Source organism: Colobus angolensis, unplaced genomic scaffold (assembly GCF_000951035.1).
Source record: "Colobus angolensis palliatus isolate OR3802 unplaced genomic scaffold, Cang.pa_1.0 Scaffold257, whole genome shotgun sequence".
Classification (NCBI taxonomy): domain Eukaryota; kingdom Metazoa; phylum Chordata; class Mammalia; order Primates; family Cercopithecidae; genus Colobus; species Colobus angolensis.
The window spans coordinates 2,638,685-2,663,755 of NW_012115788.1; the positions used below are offsets into that span (position 1 = coordinate 2,638,685).

General features: G+C 41.9%; 1 protein-coding gene across 3 annotated transcripts in view; it reads left to right on the forward strand.

Annotated features, from left to right (window-relative positions):
* Positions 1-4,291: 4,291 nt before the first annotated feature.
* TRPM6 (transient receptor potential cation channel, subfamily M, member 6) overlaps positions 4,292-25,071 on the forward strand; it is a 165,587-nt gene continuing 144,807 nt past the window's right edge. The window contains exon 1 of one of the 3 annotated variants that reach the window (XM_011947020.1): positions 4,292-4,562. In XM_011947020.1, coding sequence (XP_011802410.1) covers positions 4,530-4,562 — 33 coding nt within the window. In that variant the 5' untranslated portion in view covers positions 4,292-4,529. Of the gene's footprint in view, positions 4,563-4,671; positions 4,756-5,036; positions 5,147-25,071 lie in introns of those variants that run through there. The other 2 variants (XM_011947021.1, XM_011947022.1) reach the window with 2 other exon arrangements.

Consider the following 25,071-nt stretch of genomic DNA (forward strand, 5'->3'; position numbering starts at 1 on the left):
ACGACCCAAGGTTTCTGAGGTCAACTTGTGGTGAATGCTGCCAGGCCTGGGACTCATGCTTCAGGGTAGTAGGCTCTCCTCTGGTCCAGGGCTGGTCCTGAAATGCTGTCCAAGAGCCAAGGTCTGGAATTAGGGACCCCAAGAGCCTGCCTGGTGCTCTATCCTACTGTGGCTAGCTGGTACCTAAGGTGCAAGACAAAGTCCCCTTTCCTTTTCCCTCTGCTTTTCTCAAGTAGTCAACGGAGTCTCTCACTGTAGTCAACACAGGTGGGAATGTGCTGGATCTCACCTGAAACCAGCACCTCTCAGAGTCTCACCCAAGGCCCATGGCTTACTGCCTGGGTATCACTGCTGGTTACTCAGGACCCAAAGATTCTTTAGCCAGCAAGTGATGGTTCCTGCCAGGACTGGGTCCCTCCCTTCAAGGGAGTGTGGGTTCCTTTCTGGTCCAGGTTGTGTCTGGAAATGTCATCTGGGACCTAGGGCCTGCAATGGGGGCCTCATGACTCTGACCGATGTCCTGTCTTACTGTGGTTGAGCTGGTATCCAAGGTGCAAGACAAAGCCCTCTTCACTCTTCCTTCTCCTCTCCTCAAGTGGAAGAAGGAGGTCTCTTTTGGCAGGAGCTGTGTTGCCTGGGGTTGGGGGAGGGGTGGCGCAAGCACCCCCTTAGCTGTCCTACCTTGTGTCTCAGTAGGTGACACACCCCCCAGGTCCGCTTGGTCTGAGCCCAGCTCAGCAGTAGGATTTACAGTTCCTGAGGCCTAAACTGCCTTTCAAGAATATTTAGAGCCTCAGAGCACTCCAGTCTGTGGTGTGGTGAGGCTTGCTGGAACTTGAATTCTGACTGCTCGGATGGATGATTCCTCTCTATCTAGAGCTGGTCTAAATGTTCTCTCAGTGGGCAGGCGTTGGCTGAGTTCAGCCTGGTTTTGCTTTCTCCTGTGACAAGGCAGCACTGAGTTCAATGCAAAGCCTCACAACCACTGCTTTCTCCCTCTCCCAATCACACAGATTTCTCCATGCCAAGTGGCTGCTGTGGATGGGTGGGGAAGGGGTGGCATCCGCAATTCAATACTGTCTTTTATAGACTGTTGGTGGGAGTGTAAATTAGTTCAACCATTGTGGAAAGCAGTGTGGTGGTTCCTCAAAGAGCTAAAAACAGAACAACCACTAAACCAGCAATCCCATTACTGGGTATATACTCAAAGAAACATAAATTGTTGTACCATAAAGGCACATGCACATGCATGTTCACTCCAGCATTATTCGCAATAGCAAAGACAAAGAATCAACCTAAATCTCATCAATGGCAGATTGGATTAAAAAAGTGTAGTACATATACACTTGGAATGTATATGGAATACTATGCAGCCATAAAAAAGAACAAGATCATATATTTTGCAAGAAATGGATGGAGCTGGAGGCCATTATCCTTAGCAAATGCAGGAACAGAAAGCCAAATACTACATGTTCTCACAAGCTCACTGTGAGCTAAATGATGAGAACACATGGACACAAAGAGGGAAGAACAGACACTAGGGCCGCCTTGAGAGTGGAGGGTGGGATGAGGGAGAGGATCAGAAAAAATAACTATTGATACCTCTGACCCAGAGGTACTCAAACTGTTGATTTGGAGATATAAAAAAGTACTATTGGGTACTAGGCTTAGTACCTGGATGACGAAATAATCTGTACAATAAACCCCCATGACATGACTTTACCTATAAAACAAACCTGCACTGTACCCCTGAACCTAAAATAAAAGTTAAAAATAAAAAAGACTGTCTTTCCTACCTCTTCAGTAACTCTTCCAGTGATATGAAGTTAAAACCAGGTACTGTGAGTGCTCACCTGATTTTTGGTTCTTAGAAAGGTGCTTTTTTTGTGTGTACATAGTTATTGAATTTGGTGTTCCTGCAGAGGGGATGATCGGGGCCTTCTATTCCACCTTCTTGCTCCGCCTCTTCCCAGTTTCATTTTTGATTGTTCATCTTCCTCTTATAAACTTGAGCTCCTTGTGGACTGGACAATGCCTTATTCATCTTTGTTTTCCTGGTGCCCAGCATGATGCCTGACAAACAGTCTATGTTCAGGAAATATTTGCTGGCCTGAATCAAACCACACTAGACTACTAATGAATATTTTAAAATTTAATTTTCACAGCTACCCTGAGCATAGGTGTGTTTGTGCCCAGAATAGTTTTATTTTTATTTATTTATTTTTTGAGATGTGGTCTTACTCTGTTGCCCAGTCTGGAGTGCAGTGGTGCCATCATAGCTCACTGCAGCCCCGACCTCCTCAAGCAATCCTCTCACCTCAGCCATCCAAGTAGCTGGGACCACAAGTGTGAGCCATCACGCCTGGATAATTTTTGTATTTTTTTGTAGAGATGGGGTTTTGCCATGTTGCCCAGGCTGGTCTTGAAATCATGAGTTCAAGTGATTCACCTGCCTCGGCCTCCCTAATCGCTGGGATTACAGGCATGAGCCACCATGCCCGGACGAGAAGAGTTTTATATGCAAGTTTGACAATCGATTGAAGTGCTTGTGAAAGATACAGATTCCTGGGCCCCACCCTAGAAATCCTTATACAAGAGAGCTGGGTAGGGTGGTTGGAGCCTGGGAATCTGCACTTTTGACAAATGCCTGAGATGTTTCTAATACAGCTTGGGAACCAAAGGCAGCTTGTAAACTAGCACATCCAAGGTCTTAAGCACTTCGAATTGCCCTTGTGTTTCAGGCAGTAAATGCCTTGAAGCTTGATCTGAAAAGAATAAATGATTATCCTAACATGTAGATTTACCAAAGATGGTGAACTAGAAGATGGTAGACTTCTCAAGAATCTTGGGTTCCAAATGGCTAGTCTTCTTGGTGTGTCTGCAGATTTCTGAGAACTCCCTGACCCTGGCCCTGTAAGAGACCTAACAAAGAAATTGTATGGAAAACATAGATCAAGAAGGATTTACTTACCTTAGAAGAGCTTTCAGAACCTGTTAACTGTTTACATATTAACTCTTTAAAGGAGATGGGTTAAGGAGAGGAAAGGAAATTAAATGTGTTTCTAGAAGAACAACAAGTGGCCATGGCCTGTAATCCCAGCACTTAGGGAGGCTGAAGTGGGTCGATTGCTTGAGTTCAGAAGTTCGAGACCAGCCTGGACAACATGGTGAAACCCTGTACCTACAAAAATTACAAAAATTAGCCAGGTGTAGTGGCTTGCATCTGTAATCCCAGCTACTTGTGGGGGCTGAGGCTGGAGGACTGCTTAAGCCCAGGAGGCGGAGGTTGCAGTGAGCCGACATAGTGCCACTGCACTCCAGCCTGGGTGACAGAGCGAGACCCTGGCTCAATAACGACAGCAACAACAACAAAAAGAAAAACAACAAAATGCCAATATGCATATGAGAGATTACAATTTTCCAATAAACAAAGAAATGCTCATTAAAACCACATTGAGAAATGAGGGGAAAAAACCTGTAAACTGTCTGCAAATGTGAGTTCACCAGGCAAAAATTCATAATAAACTAAATGAGTAGGTGTCCCTAATTTTAAGTCGGTTGTCAAGGATGAATGACTAGCATTGTTAATTACACTTGTAATAATGTGAGCATCATTTTGCCTGTGTGCTTTGTGCCACCTCTGCCAACACACTGGGATCCACCCCAAATCACTGACTACAGCCTTAATCAAGACTGCCTAGGCCAGGCATGGTGGCTTACGCCTATAATCCTAGCACTGTGGAAGGCTGAGGCACGAAGATCGCTTGAATCCAGGAGTTTGAGACCAGCCTGGGCAACATAGTGAGACCCCATTTCTTAAATAAATAAATAAAATTAGCCAGGCACTGTGGTGTGTGCCTGTAGTCCCAGCTACTCTCTGGAGCCTGAAGTGGAAGGATCACTTGAGCCTGGGAGCTCAAGGATGCAGTGAGCCATGATCCTGCCACTGCACTCCAGCCTGGGCGACAGAGCAAGACCCTGTCTCTAAAAAAAGAAGAAAGAGAGAATGAGAGAAAGAAAGACTGCCTATCCGAGGAATTAACAACAACAAAAACCAAAAAACCAGAAATAAGAAAACATTTGTATGTTACACATGAAGCACATTAAGTGATTTCCTTTGTTCAGTGTAACCTTGTGAGGGAACTGGATTTTTGTCCCTATTATTCCCATTGCATAGATAAATAAACTGAGGCTTGACATGCCCAGTAAGTCACTGGTAGTAAAAGCAGTGCGTTAGCTTAAATCTCTGATATCCTCATGCCCCACACTGACTCAACAATAACAATACATTACCACGAAGGATGTCTGTGATGACAGTGGCCATTCCATTTGATCCTCATTATTCTTCTTTTATTGAAGGAAGGTGGGAGTCACCTTCTTTTCTAGGCAGTTAGGTAACTGAAGCCAAAAGGTATTGTGACAAATCCACTGGGCTGTAAAAGGCAGCGTGTGGAGGTGGAGCCCAGAGCTTCTGCCTCCACAGTTAAAAGCTCAGACAGGGCTTTGGGAGCAGGGCCTGCAAATCAAAGATGAAAGAAAAACCTGTCTTGGAGCGCTTACAGGTAAGCTCAGGCTGCTCGACTGGCGGGGAACAAGGACCTTAGGTGATTCACTAGATCTGCGCCCCTGGCCTTAGATAGAAGTGGGTGGGGCCAGGGACACTACATCTAACGAGGATCTAGAATAGCTAGGATTTACGAAATACCGGCTTTCAAGTTCTCTGGTCTCCACCCAAAGATGATTATCCTATCTAAGGCACGGGGCAGGTCCTGCAGCCGCGGTTTCAAGAGCTGGGATGCGGCCATAGCGGAGGTTGTGTCAGAACGGAAACCTAGCGGGGGTCGGGGCTTCAGCTTAGGGTGGTGGGAAACACCCCGGGAGAGGAGGCAGGTCTGTGGTTCCGCTTCGGGCCGGCGGGAGAGGAGTTCGGAGGTAGCTTGAGCTGAGAGCCTGGAGGAAAGAAGGCGCATTTCTGAGCGGCCAGGGGCACGGATCACAGACTGGGTCGCTGACGAGCCCGGGGTCGGGGATTTCCGAGGCAACTGGAGAAGCGCCCAGACCGCCGTCCCTCCGCGCCCCTGCGCGTCCCCGTGCGCCCCCGTGCGCCCAGTGCCGGAGTCCCGGAGCGATGACAGCGCCGGTTACGGTAAACGCCCGCCCCGCCGCAGTCCGCTTCCTTCCCCAACCCGGCGCCGCCCGGACTTGCAACCGCAGGAGTCCGCGCTGGCTCCTCTCCACCGCTGGCATGCGGCGCAACAGGAAGTTCTGGGGGCTTGGAGAGGGAGGGTGCTCCTGGCCGCTGGGAGAGGGCTGGCAACGCTTGGGGGAGTAGTGGAGATCCTGGTCATTCCTTGGTCTCGCCTATTTTGTGTGGACTGTGTATGAAAAATAAGTATCATTGAACACATTGTATTTCAGGAATAGTACAGGCCGCTTAGCAAACGTTAGCTCATTTCAACCTGCTCTGATAAGAGCACATGCTCTGGAGCTAGGTAGCCTGAGTTAGCATCCCAGCTGCATCACTACCTGTGATCTTGGGCGAGTTAGCAGCTGTGCTTCGGCTTTCTCACCTGGAAAATGGGATAATACGATTTGTAGTTGCAAGATGAAATGAAATGCTAAGTGCTTAGAATAATGCCTGACGTATTTAGCAAGTTGTAAGAGTTTGGGATTCTTAACTATTTCATCCTGGCAGTAATCCTGTAAAGTCCAAGTATCCTTTCTCTCCTATCCCCACCGGTTTACAGGTAAGGAAAATGAAGCCAAAGGAGAAAAACAGATTTGAGATTTGAGCTCAGGTCAGTGCTTTAAGACACTGAGAACATAAAAAAGAAAAAGAGAGAGAGAGAGAGAGAAAAAGACACTGAGGAAATGGATGTTCTAGTCATACACATCATTGTGATTATTTGTTCTAGGGAGAAATGATCACCTTTAATTGTTGAAGTGGGAAACGAGTTATTCAATTTCTTTCCCCCTGTGTACAGATTTTGATGTTTCACTGTCATCTGCTTTGGGGACTTATAGGACTGATAAAGCGTTAGCTATTTTGGTCAGACGGGAATCTGGGCTTGACTTTAAGAATCTGGTTTTTCTTGTGTTTCCCACCAGGAGTGGTAACCATCCAGGGTAGGAGTTCGCATGAGTTTTGTTTTTTTGAGCCAAAACTGGAGACTAGTACCCTTTGGTAGTATTACACTTGTCTTGATAGACAAGGACATGAATAGCATTTGAGATGATTATACCAGAGGAGAAGGGAAAGAATCGTGCAATATGTTGAATGAAATTTGCCACAAATTTTGGTCTTATTTTGGCTATTTACAGTTCTCTATCATAGCTAATTTTTTGGATAGCACATCTATGCCAAAACTATCAAGCATTTGGTAAATACTGTGCCTGAAATATGGCTTCTCTCTTTTTCCTTCTTTTTCAAATTTCTCACTTTTTATTTTATTTCATTTTTTTGAGACAGGGTCTCGCTGTGGTGCCCAGTCTGGTCTTGAACTCCTGGGCTCAAGCAATCCTCTTTGGCCTCACAAAGTGCTAAGATTACAGGCCGGCGCCACCCTGCCTGGCCTCACTGTGTTTTTAAATTATGAGTTTTCAGTATAAACAGCCCAAATAATCTGAGTGATTTTCATTATACTTCTGGTAGAATCATACCATGCTGGAACTGAAAGTGACCATCCCACCTGTAACTCAGTTGTTTCTTTGTGACACATCAGAAGTCTACATGGCAACTATTTTCTGTAAAATCCATCACTGTTAGGTAAGATATGATGTCAGTCTCAGTAGTGCCTTTTTTTTCTTTACTTCTTAGTTTTATTGAAGTTTTACGTTCTCATTGTTCAGAATCAATTGATTCCATAGGGTTAATATCTAAAGACAGTAGAACTCTCCATCATTTCCCGCTTTTTAAGAGAAATAATCATGTTCATCTCTTTTAACTAGTTACTATTAGTCTGTATCTCTAAATATTCCTTATAATTGCTCCTTCTTGGTTTTTCAGGTTTAGCCATCATGCATTGGCCTTCCTGCATGAAATGTGTGGATTTAACTCTTTTCTGCTTTCTTGCCACTATCACTTACATGTATCCTACCTGTTCCTTCCATAGATCTTCTGAATATAGTTATCTCCTAATTTTTGGTTAGGTCAATATTTAATTAGGTCAACATTATTATGCCTGCCTACATGCTATTAAGAGCTTCCTTCCTTGTTTTTTTTTTTTTTTTTCCAGAGTTGTCTCTCTGTGTTTGCAAAGTTTTCACCAATTGAACCACAAGTTCTTTGCCAGTTGTCTAAATCTTCCCTCAAGATGTCCAATGCAACAGTTGTTTTAATCAATTTTATTTCTAGCACAGCTTTCTTACCTGCTTTGCCAGTCCAGACTGGTTGCTCTTGATGTTTGATGCATAGCTATTACCTTGGGCTCTCTTTTCACCATCATTTGGGGATTGATTCACTTTGCATCTCTGTTATGCTGGCTCCTGTTTCCTGTATCCCACACCTTAGTCTATTTTGATTTCTTCTGTCATTTTGATGGAGCACATTCTCCAGTAGCTTTCTAAGAAAAGGTACATGTAAGGTAAACAGAATTGAATATATTTTTTTTCCTTGATTCTGTATCACAGAAAATAGTTGTCCAGATGTTTTTCCCTTAAAAACTTTGTCACTAACAATATAAAAATAATTTCTTGTTGTAAGTAATTCAAATACTACAAATAGAAATCCAAATAGAAAGTTCCCTTTCTACCCCTCAACCACTCCCCCTCTGACCCAGAGGTAATCAAACTGTGGATTTGGAGCATATTATTTAGATGTGCTTTTATATACATATCTATATATGTATGTATGTATGTATGTATGTATTTTTGAGATGGAGTCTTGCTCTGTCGCCCAGGCTGGAGTGCAGTGGCGTGATCTCAGCTCATTGCAAGCTCTGTCTCCTGGGTTCATGCCACTCTCCTGCCTCAGCCTCCCAAATAGCTGGGACTATAGGCACCCGCCACCACGCCGGGCTCATTTTTTGTATTTTTAGTAGAGATGGGATTTCACTCTGTTATCCAAGATAGTCTAGATCTCCTGACCTCGTGATCCGCCTGCCTCAGCCTCCCAGAGTGCTGGGATTACAGGCGTGAGCCACCGCGCCCGGCCATACATATGTATTTATTATTTTGATTTGTGCATGTGCTTTTATTTGTAAACTTACTTTATTTTTTGAGATGGAGTTTCACTCTTGTTGCCCAGGCTGGAGTGCAATGGCACAATCTTGGCTCACCGCAACCTCTGCCTTCCAGGTTCAAGTGATTCTCCTGTCTCAGCCTCCTGAGTAGCTGGGATTACAGGCATGTGCCACCATGCCCGGCTAATTTTGTACTTTTAGTAGAGACAGGGTTTCTCCATGTTGGTCAGGATGGTCTTGAACTCCTAACCTCAGGTGATCCACCTGCCTCGGCCTTCGAAAGTGCTGGGATTACAGGCATGAGCCACTACACCTGGTCTATTTATTTTAATTTAATTTTATTTTATTGAGATGGAATCTCACTATGTTGCCCACACTAGTCTTGAACTCCTGAGCTCAAAGGATCCTCCTACCTCAACCTCTCAAGTATCTGGGATTACAGGCACATGACACCGTGTCTGACTTTGCATGTGTTTTTACATAAATTGAATCATATTGTATATATTGATCTGTAACTTGTTTCACTTAACAGTAGTTCCTGGAGATTTTCCCATGTCAATACACATTAGTGCTTTCTTGAATAGTATGTTCATATGAACTGGAGTGGTCAAGATCATAGGTGTAGCATTTTCTCTTCATGATCAGTCACAAATACTGACTGACTGTTATGTGCCAAGCTGTGTTCCAGAATCTGGGAATATACAGTGGTCAAAACTTTTATTTTTGAGATAGAAAGGGATAGTGAGATACTTCTTGACGAAACTGAGCTCAGTTTCAGCTTTAGTTTGTTTTTCCTTTCCTAGAGTGCAAATATACAATCACATCTCTTTTTCTCTTGGTATAAAATCACAGTCATTAAAAATTGAGCTAAATACCTGGTGTGCCACCAGATCAACAGAACAATACCACTGATATAGAAATAGATTTTCTGAATGGATAAACAAAATATGGCACATATACACAAGGGAATATTATGCAGTCTTAAAATGGAGGGAAATTCTGACACATGCTACAACATGGATGAACCTTGAGGACGTAACGCTAAGTGAAATAAACCAATCACAAAAAGATAAATACTGTATGATTCCACTTATGAGGCATCTGTAGAAATCAAATTCATACAAACAAAAAATGGGATTATGGTTGGCAGGGCTAGGGGAGGGAAAATGTTTAGTTGTTTAATGGGTATAGAGTTTCAGTTTTTTGAGATGAAAAGGTTCTGGAGATTGGTTGCACAGCAATGTGAATATACTTAGCAAAACTGAGCTACACACTTAAAAATGGTGAGGATGGCAAATTTTACATTGTATATTTTACCACAATTAAAACAAAAACGGAAAAAGATTCTCATACAGACTCCTTTGTAGAGGGCTTTGTCTTACACTTTGAATAGGTGGTTCAATCTGCTTTCAGCTGGATGAATACTCAGTAGTGGGATTGCAGGATTGAATGGTAATTCCATTTTTAGTTTTTTTGAGGAACCTCCACTACTGTTTTGCATAACATAAGGAATTCCATTTCTATCAACAGTGTGCGAGGGTCCCTTTCTCTGCATCCTGGCCAGTATTTGTTATTTTTTGTCTTCTTTATAATAACCATTTTAACTGGAGTGAGATGATATCTCATTGTGGTTTTGATTTACATTTTACAGATGATTAGTGATGTTGAGCATATTTTCATACACATGTTGGCTGTTTGTATGTATCCTTTTGAGAAACGTTGATTCATGTCCTTTGCCCACTCTTCAACGGGCTTATTTGTTTTGTTTTTGCTGTTGAGTTGTTTGAGTTCTTTTTATGCTCTGGATATTAGTACCGTGTGGAATAAATAGTTTGCAAATATTTTCTCCAACTCAACAGATTGTCACTTCATTTTGTTGATTGTTTCCTTCACTGTGCAGAAACTTTTTAGTTTAATGTGGTCTCATTTGTATATTTTTGTTTCTCTTTTTTCTTTTTAACCAACCAATAAGAAGCACTGAATCATTTGTGTACTTTTGTTTTTGTTGTCTGTGCTTATGAGATCTTACCTGCAAAATCTTTGCCTTGATCAATGTCCTGAAGTGTTTCCCTTATATTTCCTTCTAGTATTTTTATAGTTGAAGTCTTCCATTTAAGTTTTTAATGCATCTTGAGTTGACTTTTGTATATGGTGAGAGATAGGAGTTCAGTTTCATTCTTCTGCATATAAATATCCAGTTTTCCCAGCATGATTTATTGAAGAGGGTATCCTGTAACCAATGTATGTTCTTGACGCCTTTGTCAAAATTCAGTTGGCTGTAAAAATGTGGAATTACTTCTGTGTTCTCTATTTGTTCCATTGGTCTATGTGTCTTTTTATACCAATAGCATGCTGTTTTGGTTACTATAGCTATAAGAATACTTTTGTACAGTTTCCAAAGTTCCTCTTATTATTGATTTCTAGTTTTATTTTATCTGTGGTCTGAGAAGATACATGATGTGATTTTGATTTTTTAAAATTAGTTGAGATGTGTTTTGTGTTTTACCATATAGTCTGTTCTGGAGAATGTCCCACATGCTGATAAAAATGTGTATTCTGGAGCTGTTGGATGAGATGTTCTGTCAATATCTATTAGATCCATTTGGTCTAAAGTAAAGTTTAAGTGTAATTTAAATTTTCTGTTTAGATAATCTGTCTAATGCTCAGAGTGGGGTGTTGAAGTCCCCAACCATTACTGTGTTGGAGTCTATTTGTCCCTTTTGATCAAATAATATTTGCTTTATATATTGGGGTGCATGCTTTGTTGGGTGCATATATGTGTAGAATTGTTATACTTTCTTGCTGAATTGATTGCCTTATATAATTATAATTATATAATGACCTTTTTGTCTCTTTTAACTTTTTTTTTACTTAAAGTTTGTTTCATCTGATATAAGTATAGTTATTTATGCTTGCGTTTGGTTTCTGTTTGCATGGAATATCTTTTTCCACTCCTTTACTTTCAGTCTATATCTGTCTTTATAGGTGAGATGAATTTCTTACAGGTAGGATATAGTTGTGTCTTTTTTTTTATTAACAAATTTTTTTTATAGAGATGAGGTCTCGCTATGTTGACCAGGCTGGTCTTGAACTCCTGGCCTCAAGTGATCCTCCCATTTGGACCTCCCAAAGTGCTAGGATTACAGGTGCAAGCCACCACGCCCAGCCAGGGTCATTGTTTTTTTCCAATCCATTCAGCCAATCTATATATTTTAAGTGGAAAATTTAATCCATTTACTTTCACGGTTATTATTGATCTGGGAGCATTTATTCTTGTCATTTTATTAATTGATGTCTGCTTGTTTTGTATATCCTTAGTTCTTTTCTTTCTCTCTTACTGTTTATCATTGTGGTTTGGTGGTATTCTGTAGTGGTAACATTTAAGCACTTTCACTTTCTTATTTGTGTGTTTGCCCTATTAGTGGGTTTTATACTTTTGTGTATTTTCATGATGGTAGATATTGTCTTTTTGCTTCTGTGTGCATGACTTGCTTAAACATTTCTTATAGGGCTCGTTTAGTGGTGATGAATTTCTTCAGCTTTTGCTTATCTGGGAAAGACTTCACGTCTCATTTATTTATGAAGGATAACATTGCTAGGAATAGTATCCTTGGATGGCAATGCTTTTTTTTTTTTTGGTATTTTGAATATATCAGTTCATTCTCTCCTGGCTTGTAAAGTTTCTGTTGAGAAATTTGCTGTTAGTCTGATGGGGGTTCTGGTGTAAATCACTGGACATTTTTCTTTTGCTGTTTTTAGAATTTAGAATTCTCTCAGTTTGACTAAAATGTGCTCTGGAAAAGATCTTTTTGAATTGTATCTTTTTGGCAATCTCTGATCTTCCTGTTTCCGGATGTCTAAATCTCTTGCTAGACCTGGGAAGTTTTCAGCTATTATTTCCTTAAATAGGTGTTCCATTCCTTTTGTTTCCTCTTCACTTTTCAGAGCACCGAAATTTTGAATATTTGACTTCTTTATGGTGCCTTATATATCACGTAGACTTTGTTTATTCTTTTAAATTATTTTTTCTTTATTTTTGTCTGTGTCAGGAAAAATCTTTATTTCTCCTCTACTTTTACACCGTGACAATCAGCACAGAGGACTTCTGTGACAAATATGTGTGTGGGAGTTTTCCCCACACATCAAGCAGCAGACACCAGGTAGGTGTCTTCCAATTCAGTTCTGACACTATCTACCTGAAGATAGTGCTAGATCACACAAGTTGGGGACTCATTCCCCAAGACTACACCTGCCTGCTTCGGATGGAAATTCTAACTGACTGTCTTCAAGTTGGGGTTCCCATGACCTCCTCTTTGGATTTGATTAATTTGCTGGAGTGGCTCACAGAACTTAGGGAAACACATTTGCTGGTTAGTTACAGAGGACACTGTAAAGGATATAGATGAAGAGATGCACAGGGCTAGGTATGTGGGAAGGCGTGCATGGCTTCCATGCCCTCCCTGGGCATATTACCCTTTAGAACCTCTATGTGTTCAGCTATCCAGGAGCTCACCAAACCTTGTCCTCTTGAGTTTTTATGGAAGCTTCATGATGTCAGAATTTCTTCTCCCAGGGCATAGGGTATGGCCCTCTCTGGGAAGGGTCTTAAGGCCCACAATCCGAAAGGAGCAGAAAGATTAGAATCCTGCATTGGAGAAGAAAGGCAGGAGAGAGATTCTATTTCCTCAGACCTTCCTCTGAGGCCTAACACACCTGGCATTATAACAAAAGACTCAAAGAAAGGATATGGGAGTTATTAAGAAGGAACCATGGGTAAAACTCTATAAATATCCATGGTTCATATATATATATATAATATAAAATGGTTCCTTGTTATATATATGTATATAAATCATATATATAAATCATATGCATATATATGTATTTAAATCATTACACCACATTGACTGCGTTATTTCATCACACTTGTTTTCAAATTCTCAAATTCTTTCTGCTTGATTGAGTCTATTGAAGCTTTCTAATATATTTTGTATTTCATTCAGAGAGTTCTTTAATTCTAGAATTTCTTTTGGTTCTTTTTTAATGATATTTACATCTTTGGTCAACTTTTCATTTGTTTCTTGAATTTTCTGATTTCTTTGTATTGTATTTCCAAGTTCTCTTGTATCTCACAGAGCTTTTTAAATAAAACCTTTTTAAAATTAAAAAGAAATTTTTTTGAGATGAGGTTTCACTCTCTTGCCCAGGCTGGATTCCAGTGGTACAATCATAGCTCAATGGCAGATTGAACTCCTGAACTCCTGAGGTCGAGTGATCCTCCTGCATCAGCTTCGCGAGTAGCTAAGATTATAGGAATGAGCCAGCACACCTGGTTGAACTTCTTTAATGTCATTAGTTTGAATTCTTTTTCATCGATTTTATGAATTTCTTCACTGAAATATATTGCTGGAGAATTATTATGTTCCTTAGGAGGTATAATTTTTCCTTGCTTTTTCATGTTTCTTGTGTCCTTACCTTGATATCTGTGCATCTGGCATAACCATTGCTTCTTCCAGTCTTTTGAACTTGCTTGCACAGGGGAAGATTGTATTCTGAAGATGTTTATTTGGTGGTGTTTAGGTTGGGCACTTTGGCTTTGATTCTGGGTGTGTGCAGTAGTATAGTCTCGGTATAATTTCTTCGGCTGTAAACAGTGTCAGTAGTGTCTGAAATTTGCTCAGTGGCTTCAGGTGTGATTGTTAGTGGAGGCTGTGGTGAGGTTTTGCTGGGGATGGGGACATAAGGTGGGCCAGTCCTTGGGCCCCAGTGGTGATAGCAGTGAGCTGAACGTGCCAGTCCTTGGGCCCCTGGGTGGCATATGCTGGCACTGATGTTAGTGGGCCAGGTGAGCTGATTCTTGGGCCTGCAGGTGACTTTCTTGGGTGCTGGCAGTGGCAGTGGTGGGATGGGCAGGTAGGTGTGTCCCTGAGCCCTTGGACAGTGGGTGTGGTGAGTCACGACAGTAGCGGTGGGGAGACAATCCTCTGGTTCCCGAGTGATCCATGATGGTGTTGGAAGTGGCTGTGATGGGCTAGGTGGGTCACTCCCCAGGCCTGCAGGTGGTGTGTGTGGGTGCCACCTCTGGTGGGTGGTGGCAGGTTGGGTGAGCCCATTCTCAGGCTTCTGGGAGGAGTGCTCAGGTGCCAACTGTGGTGGTTGGGGCAGGTGATCCCTAGGCCCCTGGATGGTGTGCTCCAGCACTGGGTGGGATGGAGTTGGGGAGGGTGGGCTTCTTTCTCCTCAGGCCCCTCATGGTGCATGTGGCCACTGGCTGTGGTAGGAGGGGTGAGGTGATCCCCAGGCCCCTGGTGGAATGCTTGAGTTGGAGTGGCAGTGGCTGCATTGTGGCCCTACTGCTGGGGAGGGCAGAGTTGTTTCAGTGGCAGAAGCTGTAAACCGGCAGTAGGGGAAAGCTAGCTTGGCTCCAGATTGTGGCTTTAAATGAGGCTGCCTTTCCTCAGGGCACTTTTAAATGTGTGATGACCTCAATATGGAGCATGGTGGGGTCAGTGCCAATGGCTCATGGTTTGGCCCGGTAGGCAGCAGCAAACAGTGGAGGTGGACTGTGGGCAGGGGATATCAGTGGGACTCCAGGGATATGGAGATGTGGGACTGTTGGTCCCCAGGACAGGATACAATCTGGTGGGGGCTGGGCTGTAAAAATGGCACCTTGCTGTAGCTGCTTAGAATTCATAGTGTGTGTGGGACTCAGTGTGAGCTCCGTCTCCGGAGCAATGCCATCACACGGTCTCTAGGTAGCTCCCTGTTAGTCTCAGGGCCCACTGGAGTCCAGACGCTTTTTTCCTGTGGCTACATTGTATATTATTTGTTCATTAATCAGTTGATGGATATTTGTGTTGTTTCTACTTTTTTACAATTATGAATAATGCTGGTATGAACATTTGTATACAAGTTTTTGTATAGACATATGTTTTCATTTCTTTTGGGGTAACACCTAGGAGTGGAATTTCTGGGTCTTATGATAACTCTTGTGTTCGGCCTTTTGAGGAGCTGCCAGAGTTTGTTTCAAAGCAATGGTATCATTTTACATTATCACCAGCAATCCATGATAGTTCCAGTTTCTCTCTATTTTTTGTATTGTCTAATTTTTTTGTTATAACCATCCTAGCCAGTATGAAAAATACATGGCTTTGCATTTCCCTTATGACTAATGATTTTGAGCATCTTTTCATGTGTTTGTGCGACATTTGTTCTTTGGAGGACTATTTAGATCCTTTGTGTGGCACTTATTTTTGATCCAGTGCTTCAGATTGTCTCTCAGAAAATGTGCACATCCACACAAAAGTTAGTATACCGTTTCTAAGGGTTCATGACCCTCCCAGTATCTGCAAGGGCCTGAGGCTTCTCACAGAGAACCTGCTATGTGGCAGATGTTTTTCAGGGCATTTTATATGCTTGGTCTCACCCATAATTATTATGTACCAGATTTGTGTGATGATCAGATATTCAGGAAAATGATTGGCCGACCCTCAAACACTACACTGCTTCAGGGATTGATATTAGCACAAGTGTCGTGGGTAAGCGATGATAAAGTGAAGTTGCTAAGGGAATGAACTCAAATCAGACTGCCTATATATGAATCCTGGTGTCACTTTTATGAGCTGTTGTGTCCCTTAGGGAAATTACTCAGCCTCTCTAATATTCAGTATCCTCTTTCATAAAATGAGTTTAATAACTGCACCCAGGTACTCTTGGGCAATTTAAATGAGTTAATAAACAAAATGTTTTACATTGTCCAGGTAGGCACATAGAAAGCGCTGAATAAATTGTTACCCCGGCTGGGCGCGGTGGCTCATGCCTGTAATCCCAGCACTCTGGGAGGCCGAGGTGGGTGGATCACCTGAGGTCAGGAGTTTGAGACCAGCCTGACCAGCATGATGAAACCCTGTCTCTACTAAAAATACAAAATTTGACCAGGCATGGTGACACATGCCTGTAATCCCAGCTACTTGGGAAGCTAAGGCAGGAGAATTGCTTGAACCTGGGAGGTGGAGGTTGCAGTGAGACATGATCATGCCATTGCATTCCAGCCTGGGCGACAACAGCGAAAATCCATCTCCAAAAATAAGTAAATAAATAGTTACCTTGCAGTTAATATTATATGACAGACCAAGTTGACCTTTGAATATGAAAATACCTTTCTTTTCTTGGGGGATGTAGATATCTTTTATTGATCTTGAAAAGGGCCAAGAAGTTTTTGCAAGTTGAATCTTGTAATCTCAGGAAAGAGAATTTTCTTCTTAGATAAGCTTAAGTTTACAGGGTATTTTACAGATCCTTGGCCTGTTTAAGTTAATCCTTTCTAACGTTTGTCACCACTGTTAGTGTCTGCTTTAGAAGGATTTTAAAACAAAATAAAACAAATTTTAGCCTTTGTCCTTACCTGGCCCAGAGAAACAGCCTTCCAAATAGGCAGTTTTTGCTCTTTCACCCCAAGGTCAAGCAAATAGAGAGAATGGGGTCCAAAGTCTTCAACTTTTAAAATCTTTCTAAAATAAGAATTTTTAGGACAGCCTTAAGAAAGGCAAACTAGGAGGGAATAATGAATTGACATAAGGCTTTATAGACTGCATCTTTATTTTTTTTTCATTTTTTTTTTTCAGGTGGAATCAAGCTCAATCGCCCAGGCTGGAGTGCCGTGGCACGATCTTGGCTCACTGCAACCTCCACCTCTCAGGTTTCAGCAATTCTCCTGCCTCAGTCTCCTGAATAGTTGTAACTATAGGCATGCACCACCACTCCTGGCTAATTTTTGTATTTTTAGTAGAGATGGGGTTTCTCCATGCTGGCCAGGATGGTCTCGAACTCCTGACCTCAGGTGATCCACCCACCTCGGTCTCCCAAAGTGCTGGGATTACAGGCATGAGCCACCACACCCAGCCCTCCTTCAAGTTTAATGGAAGGGAAGAGTTGCTGTAAGGTGCATGCCAATGTCTCTGAATTCAGTGTTTTATCAGTTTTGTTCTCTGACCTACAGATGATGATGGTGGTTTTAAAAATTATTTACTTATTTGGTGGTCTGGGTTTGCAACTGGAAGAGGCTAAGATAAAATATTCCTTCTTATAATTACAGGCCAGTCGTGGTGGCTTATGCCTGTAATCCCAGCATTTTGGGAGGCTGAGGTGGGCAGATCACCTGAGGTCAGGAGTTTGAGACCAGCTTGGCCAACATGACAAAACCCGTCTCTACTAAAAGTACCAAAAAAACAAAAAAAAAACAAAAAAAAAGCTGGGCATGGTGGTGCATGCCTGTAATCCCAGCTAATGTGGAGGCTAAGGCAGGAGAATCACTTGAACTCGGGAGGTGGAGGTTGCAGTAAGCTGAGATTGCACCACTACACTCCGGCCTGGGTGACACAGTGAGACTCTGCCTCAAAAAAAAGAAAAAACAGTACAATTAAAAAATGTTATGAGCATTTGAGTGACATATTCTTAAAAAAAAAAAAAAAACAAAGAAAAACTACTTTGCTTTTGTTTAATCCCTCTTTTGTGATTGCCTTTTTGGGTCATTTCAAAGTCTTTCTTATGGATAAAATATATTTCTTCTCACTTTACAATATCAGAAGAAATTAAATGCCGAAGAAACATCTTCAGCATCAAAACCCAGTGAAAATGGAAACTTGGAAATCTGTTCTGGAGTTGGGCTCCTCAGTGACTTAAAGAAAGGCATGATGTGGGTAGCTGTGCTCTCCTTTCCTTCCTGAATTGCACTGAAAGCACAGACAGTCTCTAAACAACAACTCTGGAACTTTGAATATCATGTGTTCCAGCAAGAAAGAGAAGTTGGGAAATTTCAGCCTAGCAAATGATAGTGTCCTATCTGCCAATCTCTGTTAACTCATAGGATTCTTGGTATCCCACTGACAGCCTTCTGAGTCTCAATTTCCTGGACAACTCTAATTCTTGTTGTTGTTGTTTTTTTTAGACAGATTCTCACTCTGTCGCCCAGGCTGGAGTGCAGTGGCACAATCTCGGCTCATGGCAATCTCTGCCTCCTAGGTTCAAGTGATTCTCCTCCCTCAGCCTTCCGAGTAGCTGGAATTACAGGCATGTACCACCATGCCCGGCTAATTTTTGTATTTTTTGTAGAGACAGAGTTTCATCATGTTGTCCAGGCTGGTCTTGAACTCCTGACCTCAGGTGATCTGCCTGCCTTGGCCTCTCAATGTGCTAGCATTACAGGTGTGAGCCACCATGCCCAGCCTGGACTGCCCTAATTCTATTAAAACATCTTTTTCTCCTAAAATGTTAGGGGAATCAGTTATTTCAAATGTGAGGTTTTGGTTTTTTTTTTTCTGAATAAAAAAACTTGTTTGTACCCTACCCTAAATCTTTAAGTTACAATAAAAGTCTCAAAGATTTTTAAGATCTTTTAAATTAAAAGATTTTTTTTTTCTGTTAAAAAGTTAAAAATTCTAAATGTTAAGATAAAAAATCTTTATAATTTAAGATGAGTCCCTCGAAGATAGATAAGAATCTTAAGGTGAATGATTTAGGGGAGGGGATATTCTTAATTGATCATTGTTGGAAATCTCTTAGAAAAGAGTCTCCCGAAGTTGTATCCTGTGCAAACAAGTCTGTAATACCCTCAGAGAAAATCCTTGATCAAATATATTTTGGGAAACAGACAGTGTATCCCTTCTGGACAATCATAATTCTCGTATGTGCTTATACAGCCACAAAACATTTTCCTTTCCAATTTTAGTATACGTGCTGCCCAGGGGAGCACATTTTCTTGTTCTCCTATGAAATACAATATCTTCTTCAGGCTGTACTTCAGACAGTTCCCTGTCTTAGAGATGAAGAGTACAGTGGGTCTTACTAGGTCATGACAGTACAGTGCAGGGGAAAAGCACAGAAGGCTCAGGCTCAGAGAGAGCACGGGGAAGGAGGTCCTGATTCAGACTTGAGAGTTTCCAGAACTTTTCTAGGAGGCATGATGTCTAAGTTGGTGGAGAAAGGAAGGGAGTGGAGAGTATTCTAGGTGGAGAGAACAGTGTGTAGAGAATACATGTAGGTGAATTCAGACAATTCAAAGTTGCTCAGTATATTTAGAATGTAGAGATGGAGGCAGGGAGGAGCAAGAGACCAGGTAGGAGCTGAAGCATCCAAGATGTGGCAGGCAGTGCTCAGTAAAGGGTGTGAAGGACTTTACAACTTTATCTTGAGGATAATGGCGAGCCCTTGGAAGGTTTTATGTGATAATGACTTGTTCACTTTATTTGTTTTAAAAGATTATAAGCTTTATTATAGAGAATGGATTGAAGAGAAAATTAGAGGCAGAAAGGCCTGGGAGGAAATGTAGGCAAGAGTTTATGGAGACTTTAACTTGGGCGGTGGCAATACAGATGCAGAGAGGTAGGCAGATACAAGAGATATTTGAGAGAGAGAATCAGGCCCCGCACAGTGGTTCATGCCTGTAATCCCAGCACTTTGAGAGGCTAAGGCTGGCAGATCACTTGAGCTCAGGAGTTTGAAATCAGCCTGGCCAACACAGGGAAACCCTATCTCTACAAAACACATACACACACACACACACACACACACACACACACACACACACAATTCGCCGGGTGTGGTGGCGTGCACCTATGGTCCCAGCTACTTGGGAGGATGAGGCAGGAGAATTGCTTGAGCACCGCAAGGCAGAGGTTGCAGTAAGCCAAGATTGTGCCACTGCACTCTAGCTTGGGCAACAGGAATGAGGAACCCTGTCTCAAAAAGAGCTCACAGGCATGGCAGCTCATGCTTGCAATCCCAGCCACTTGGGAGGCTACAGTGGGAGGATTGCTTGAGGCCAGGAGTTTGAGACCAGCCTGGCCAACAAAGCAAGAACTCATCTCAGTGTATTCCTTAATGCTTAAAAACTGCTACTGTTGGCTGAGTGTGGCGGCTCATGCCTGTAATTGTAGCACTTTGGGAGGACAAGGCAGGATGATTGCTTGAGGCTAGGAGTTCAAGGCTACCCTGGCCAACATAACAAGACCCTGTCACTATTTTTAAAAAGTTGCGGCCAGGCCTGGTGGATGACACCTGTAATCCTAGCACTTTAGGAGGCCGGGGCAGGTGGATCACTTGAGGTCAGGAGTTTGAGACCAGCTTGGCCAACATAGCGGAACTCTGTCTCTACTAAAAATACAAAAATTAGGCTGGGCGCGGTGGCTCACGCCTGTAATCCCAGCACTTTGGGAGGCCGAGGTGGGCGGATCACGAGGTCAGGAGATCGAGACCATCCTGACTAACACGGTGAAACCCCATCTCTACTAAAAATACAAAAAATTAGCCGGGCGTGGTGGCGGGTGCCTGTAGTCCCAGCTACTCAGGAGGCTGAGGCAGGAGAATGGCGTGAACCCGGGAGGCAGAGCTTGCAGTGAGCCGAGATTGTGCCACTGCACTCCAACCTGGGCGACAGAGCAAGACTCCATCTCAAAAAAAAAAAATTATCTGGGAGTGGTGGCGCACACCAGTAATCCCAGCTACTCAGGAGGCTGAGGCAGGAGAATTGCTTGAATCCGGGAGGCGGAGGTTGCAGTGAGCCAAGATTGTGCCACTTCACTCCAGCCTGGGCAAAAGAGTGAAATTCTGTCTCAAACAAAACAAAACAAAAGTTACTACTGAGTTGGGTATGGTGGCACATGCCTGTAATCCCATACTTGGGAGGTGAAGGTGGGAGGACTGCTTGAGCCTAGGAGTTCAAGACTAGCCTGGGCAATATAATGAGACCCCCCTCTCAAAAAAAAAGTTGCTCGTAAGTCGTGTAGTGTGCTTATAAATTGGTTCCTCTCTATGGAGGGGAATGTGGAAATCTGAGTTGACTTAGAAATTTTACTTGCAGGTGTATATTCTGAAGATATACATGAACATGAAAGCTATGCTGTATATATGTTGTGTAAGATGAAAAATAACAGATATACATGACCAGGTGCTTGGCTAAGTCAATTATGGGACTTCCATATTAGAGAATACTGGTCAGCCTCATAAAATGAAGCAATTCTATATATAAGGTTATTACATATCATTATTAATCAGGAAAAAAAACAAGATGCAGAACAGCATGTATAATTTGCCTGTATCTGTGTAAGAATTTTTGGGGGGATATACCTATAAATACATTTACTGTCTTTAGAGGAATGCACAACAAACTGTAATAGAGGTTAACTTTCGAGAGGGAATCTGGATGGCTGGGGAACAGGGGTTGGAGGGAAATTTAACTTTTCCCTGTAGCATCTGATGTACCTCCTGGATTTTATACTATTTGCAATATTATCTATTAGAAAAAAATTGCCAGGAGCTGGTTTAGCATATCCCATGGATGATATAGTGAGGACTTACATAAGAACTAAGTGCAGCTTTGTCAGTTATAACATTGTAACTATCTGTTGTGTTTTTTTTTTTTTTTTTTGCTATGTGGCAATATAGGCACACAGTTATGGAGGGTTTACTTGAAGCTACTGTAATTATTATTATTTTTTGAAAATAGAAGTGGAACGCCTATTTCTTTTTTTTCTTTTTTTTTGAGACGGAGTCTCACTCTGTCACCTATGCTGGAGTGCCATGGCACGATCTTGGCTCACTGCAACCTCCCGAATACAAGCCTCCCAAATTCAAGCGATTCTCCTGCCTCAGCCTCCTGAGTAGCTGGGATTACAGGCACACACCACCATGTCTGGCTAATTTTTGTATTTTTAGTAGAGATAGGGTTTCGCCATGTTGGTCAGGCTGGTCTTGTACTCCTGACCTTATGATCTGCCCACCTCGGCCTCCCAAAGTGCTGGGATTGCAGGCGTGAGCCACTGTGCCCAGCCTGTGGAGTGCCTATTTCTAAGTGCAGCTAAAGGAATGTTCATGAAACTTTATAGCTGGATGGCTGGAAATTAACAATTCCTGGGGTCACTCACCCAGGGAGAACAAGATTTCTCTAGTTTGCTGATAGAGATTACCTACAGGCTACAGAAGAAAACAGTGCTATCTTGTTTTTCCTCTCTTTCTTTTTTCCTTTCATTATAACTTGACATCATTTATTGAATGCCCATGATTCCCAATTACATTTACTCTTATCCTTTATCCCAAACTCGTATTCCATTAGTGTAGATGTCTGCAGACCCATGTATTCAAAGGTACACATTTTTAGGTTATTAGCTTATTAGGGAAATCCCTGCACTGTTGTGTTTCAGGAATATTATATTCCCCATGGGGCAACTAATGGGATACTACAGGTGTTCCCTATATATTTAATTGAATTCGTTATTTTTTTCAACTATTTTAAATTTAGCAGATACTTTGCTGAGAGAGGATTTCATATGCTTTGTGATCCATAGAACCTACTTTGGGAAATGTCCTATACTGTGCTGGTATACTGTAAAGTGCTGGTAATAAAAAGGGGGTCTGTGAATGCACATGGGTGTTTCCTACCATCCTTTCTCTCTCTGGGTAAGAGGAACAAAAGTAAATGCTGAAGTTTGCAAACTTCAGAGCTAAAGGAGCTATCAGTTTCTATGGAACATGGATAATAAGGTCTTGGGCAAATTCACCAAGAAGGAAAATTTGTCATTCTTTCTGATATCTATCAGAGATATAAGATTACTTCAAGGCAGAACCTTCCTCTTCAGCTGTCCATACCATTTCCTTCCTTCCTTCCCTCCCCACCCCTCTCCTCGATCTCTACAGTCATTTCCATTCTCTTATTGCATCTTCACTCTCTCCCTTTTTGTTGACTTCTCCCCCAGTCTACAAAGTCCTGTTTTCTCAACATAAAATAAACTGTGCCTATAAAACGTCATGTAAAAGATCTCCGGCACTAACATTAGAACCAGCTCCTCCTTGGTGAAGAGGGAATAAATAGTATTGTGATGAGCCACAGAATTGTTCATATTGCTTTAGCTAAAGCACCTAAGACATTTAGCCCACCCAGACCATGGCAGATATGACAGACTACTTTAATGTTGGCTTTTGCCTTATATCGTCCATTTATGACTTTTTTTTTTTTTGACATGGAATCTCACTCTGTTGCCCAGGCTGGAGTGCAGTGGCGTGATCTCAGCTCATTACAACCTCTGCCTCCTAAGTTCAGGCGATTCTCCTGCCTCCCAAGTAGCTGGGACTACAGGTGCATGCCACTATGCCTGGCTGATTTTTTGTATTTTTAGTAGTGACGGGGTTTCACCATGTTAGTCAGGATGGTCTCGATCTCCTGACCTCGTGATCCACCTGCCTCAGCCTCCCAGAGTGCTGGGATTACAGGCTGGCCCTGACTCTTGTTTTCAGTATTGCTTCTCCCAAGAGAATCTTACACTAACTAGCTATCTCCTCTGTTTTACAACCTTTTTCCTGAATCTTTTGAAATTGATTTGTTCATCATGGACAAAATTGCCATTCTCCTTATCTTCTTTTTGGTATTAAATATGTCTTATCAGTTTTTCTTTGAAATTTTCTACTTTTGTAATGATGCAGACATTTTACTAAAGTGAGAAACTTTCTCCCTTTCCTAATTCAGATATCAAACCACCATCCTGGCTAGTAAGTCTCTATTCTTTATTCCCCAAACTCTTTCTTCTGCATTCTTGTTTAGATGTTTCTGAAAGTTCTTGACTCTTTGATCTTCTCTGTTCTCTGTCCTTCAGTGACCTCATGGCTTTCATCATTACCTTAAAGTGAACCTCTTCTAAATTGTCCTCTAAGCTGAAATCTCTTGTGTTTCTAACCACCATGGACTTCCTCACCACCTTTTAAAACCTTTGTTTGTCTTTCAAGAACCTTCATAAAGCCTCCCAAAGTGTTGAGATTAGAGGCGTGAGCCACGCACCCGGTGGGACACTATTTTATTTTATTTATTTTAATTAGAATAATATGAGTTGTCAAAGTTTTTTTTTTTTTTTTAATGAATGAATAAGCCCATTATTCTAAGAAGTATCAATTTTTCTTTTCATTTGATTTTTCCTTTCGAGGTTTCAATGTCTTAAAAGAGGTGGATAAACTGATAGCATGTGTCCTGCCTATGGATTGTAAAGGGCTGATTCCACACTTCACAAGCTTCCTAAGGTCACTGAATTTAACGACATCTTCGGGAGCGTGGGTGTGGCTGGCATTAAAGTTGACTGTAAGTTTAGAAATTGAATGCATTCCAAACTACTCTTGCAAAGTCCCTTTCATTGAGCATAAAATACAGTACATGAAGATTTTATCTTGTGTTGGAACTTTCTTCATTTGAGTACCAGATTAAACAGGGGATCTTGAAGTACTAGAATCTACTCATTAAGATGAGATATGCAGACTAAGATATGCACGTGGGAACTGAGACCATCTGGGAAATGGTATATTCTTGCTCTCACAGACTCCACTCTAGTGTCTACACACAGTCATTTGCATGCAGTAGTTCTCTATATGTGATCCCCTAGAGGTCTCTAAGACCCTTTCAGACGGTCCTCAGAGTCAAAATTATTTTCATAATGGTACTAAGATGCTATTTGCCCTTTTGACATATTCTCTCATGAGTGTACAGTGGAGTTTTCCCAAGGGTACATGATAAATACACAATGATCTAAAAAGGCCATTAAAATGCTCTCCCTTTTCAACTACATGTCTCTGTGAGGCACATTTTCTTTGTATACTTCAAGCAAAGCCACTTAGTGCAAAGGATTGAGTCCTGAAGCAAACATGAGAATCTAGCCATCTTTAGCCAGACATGAAAGAGAGTTGCAAAAATACAAGACAATGCTCTGTTTATGAACTTTTTTGGAGAATTTTTGTGTTAACATGTAACAGGTTAAAATGAATTAAGGAGTAAATTTTTTTTTCTTTTTTTTTTTTTGAGATGGAGTATTGCTCTGTTGCCCAGGCTGGAGTGCAGTGGCATGATCTCGGCTCACTGCAA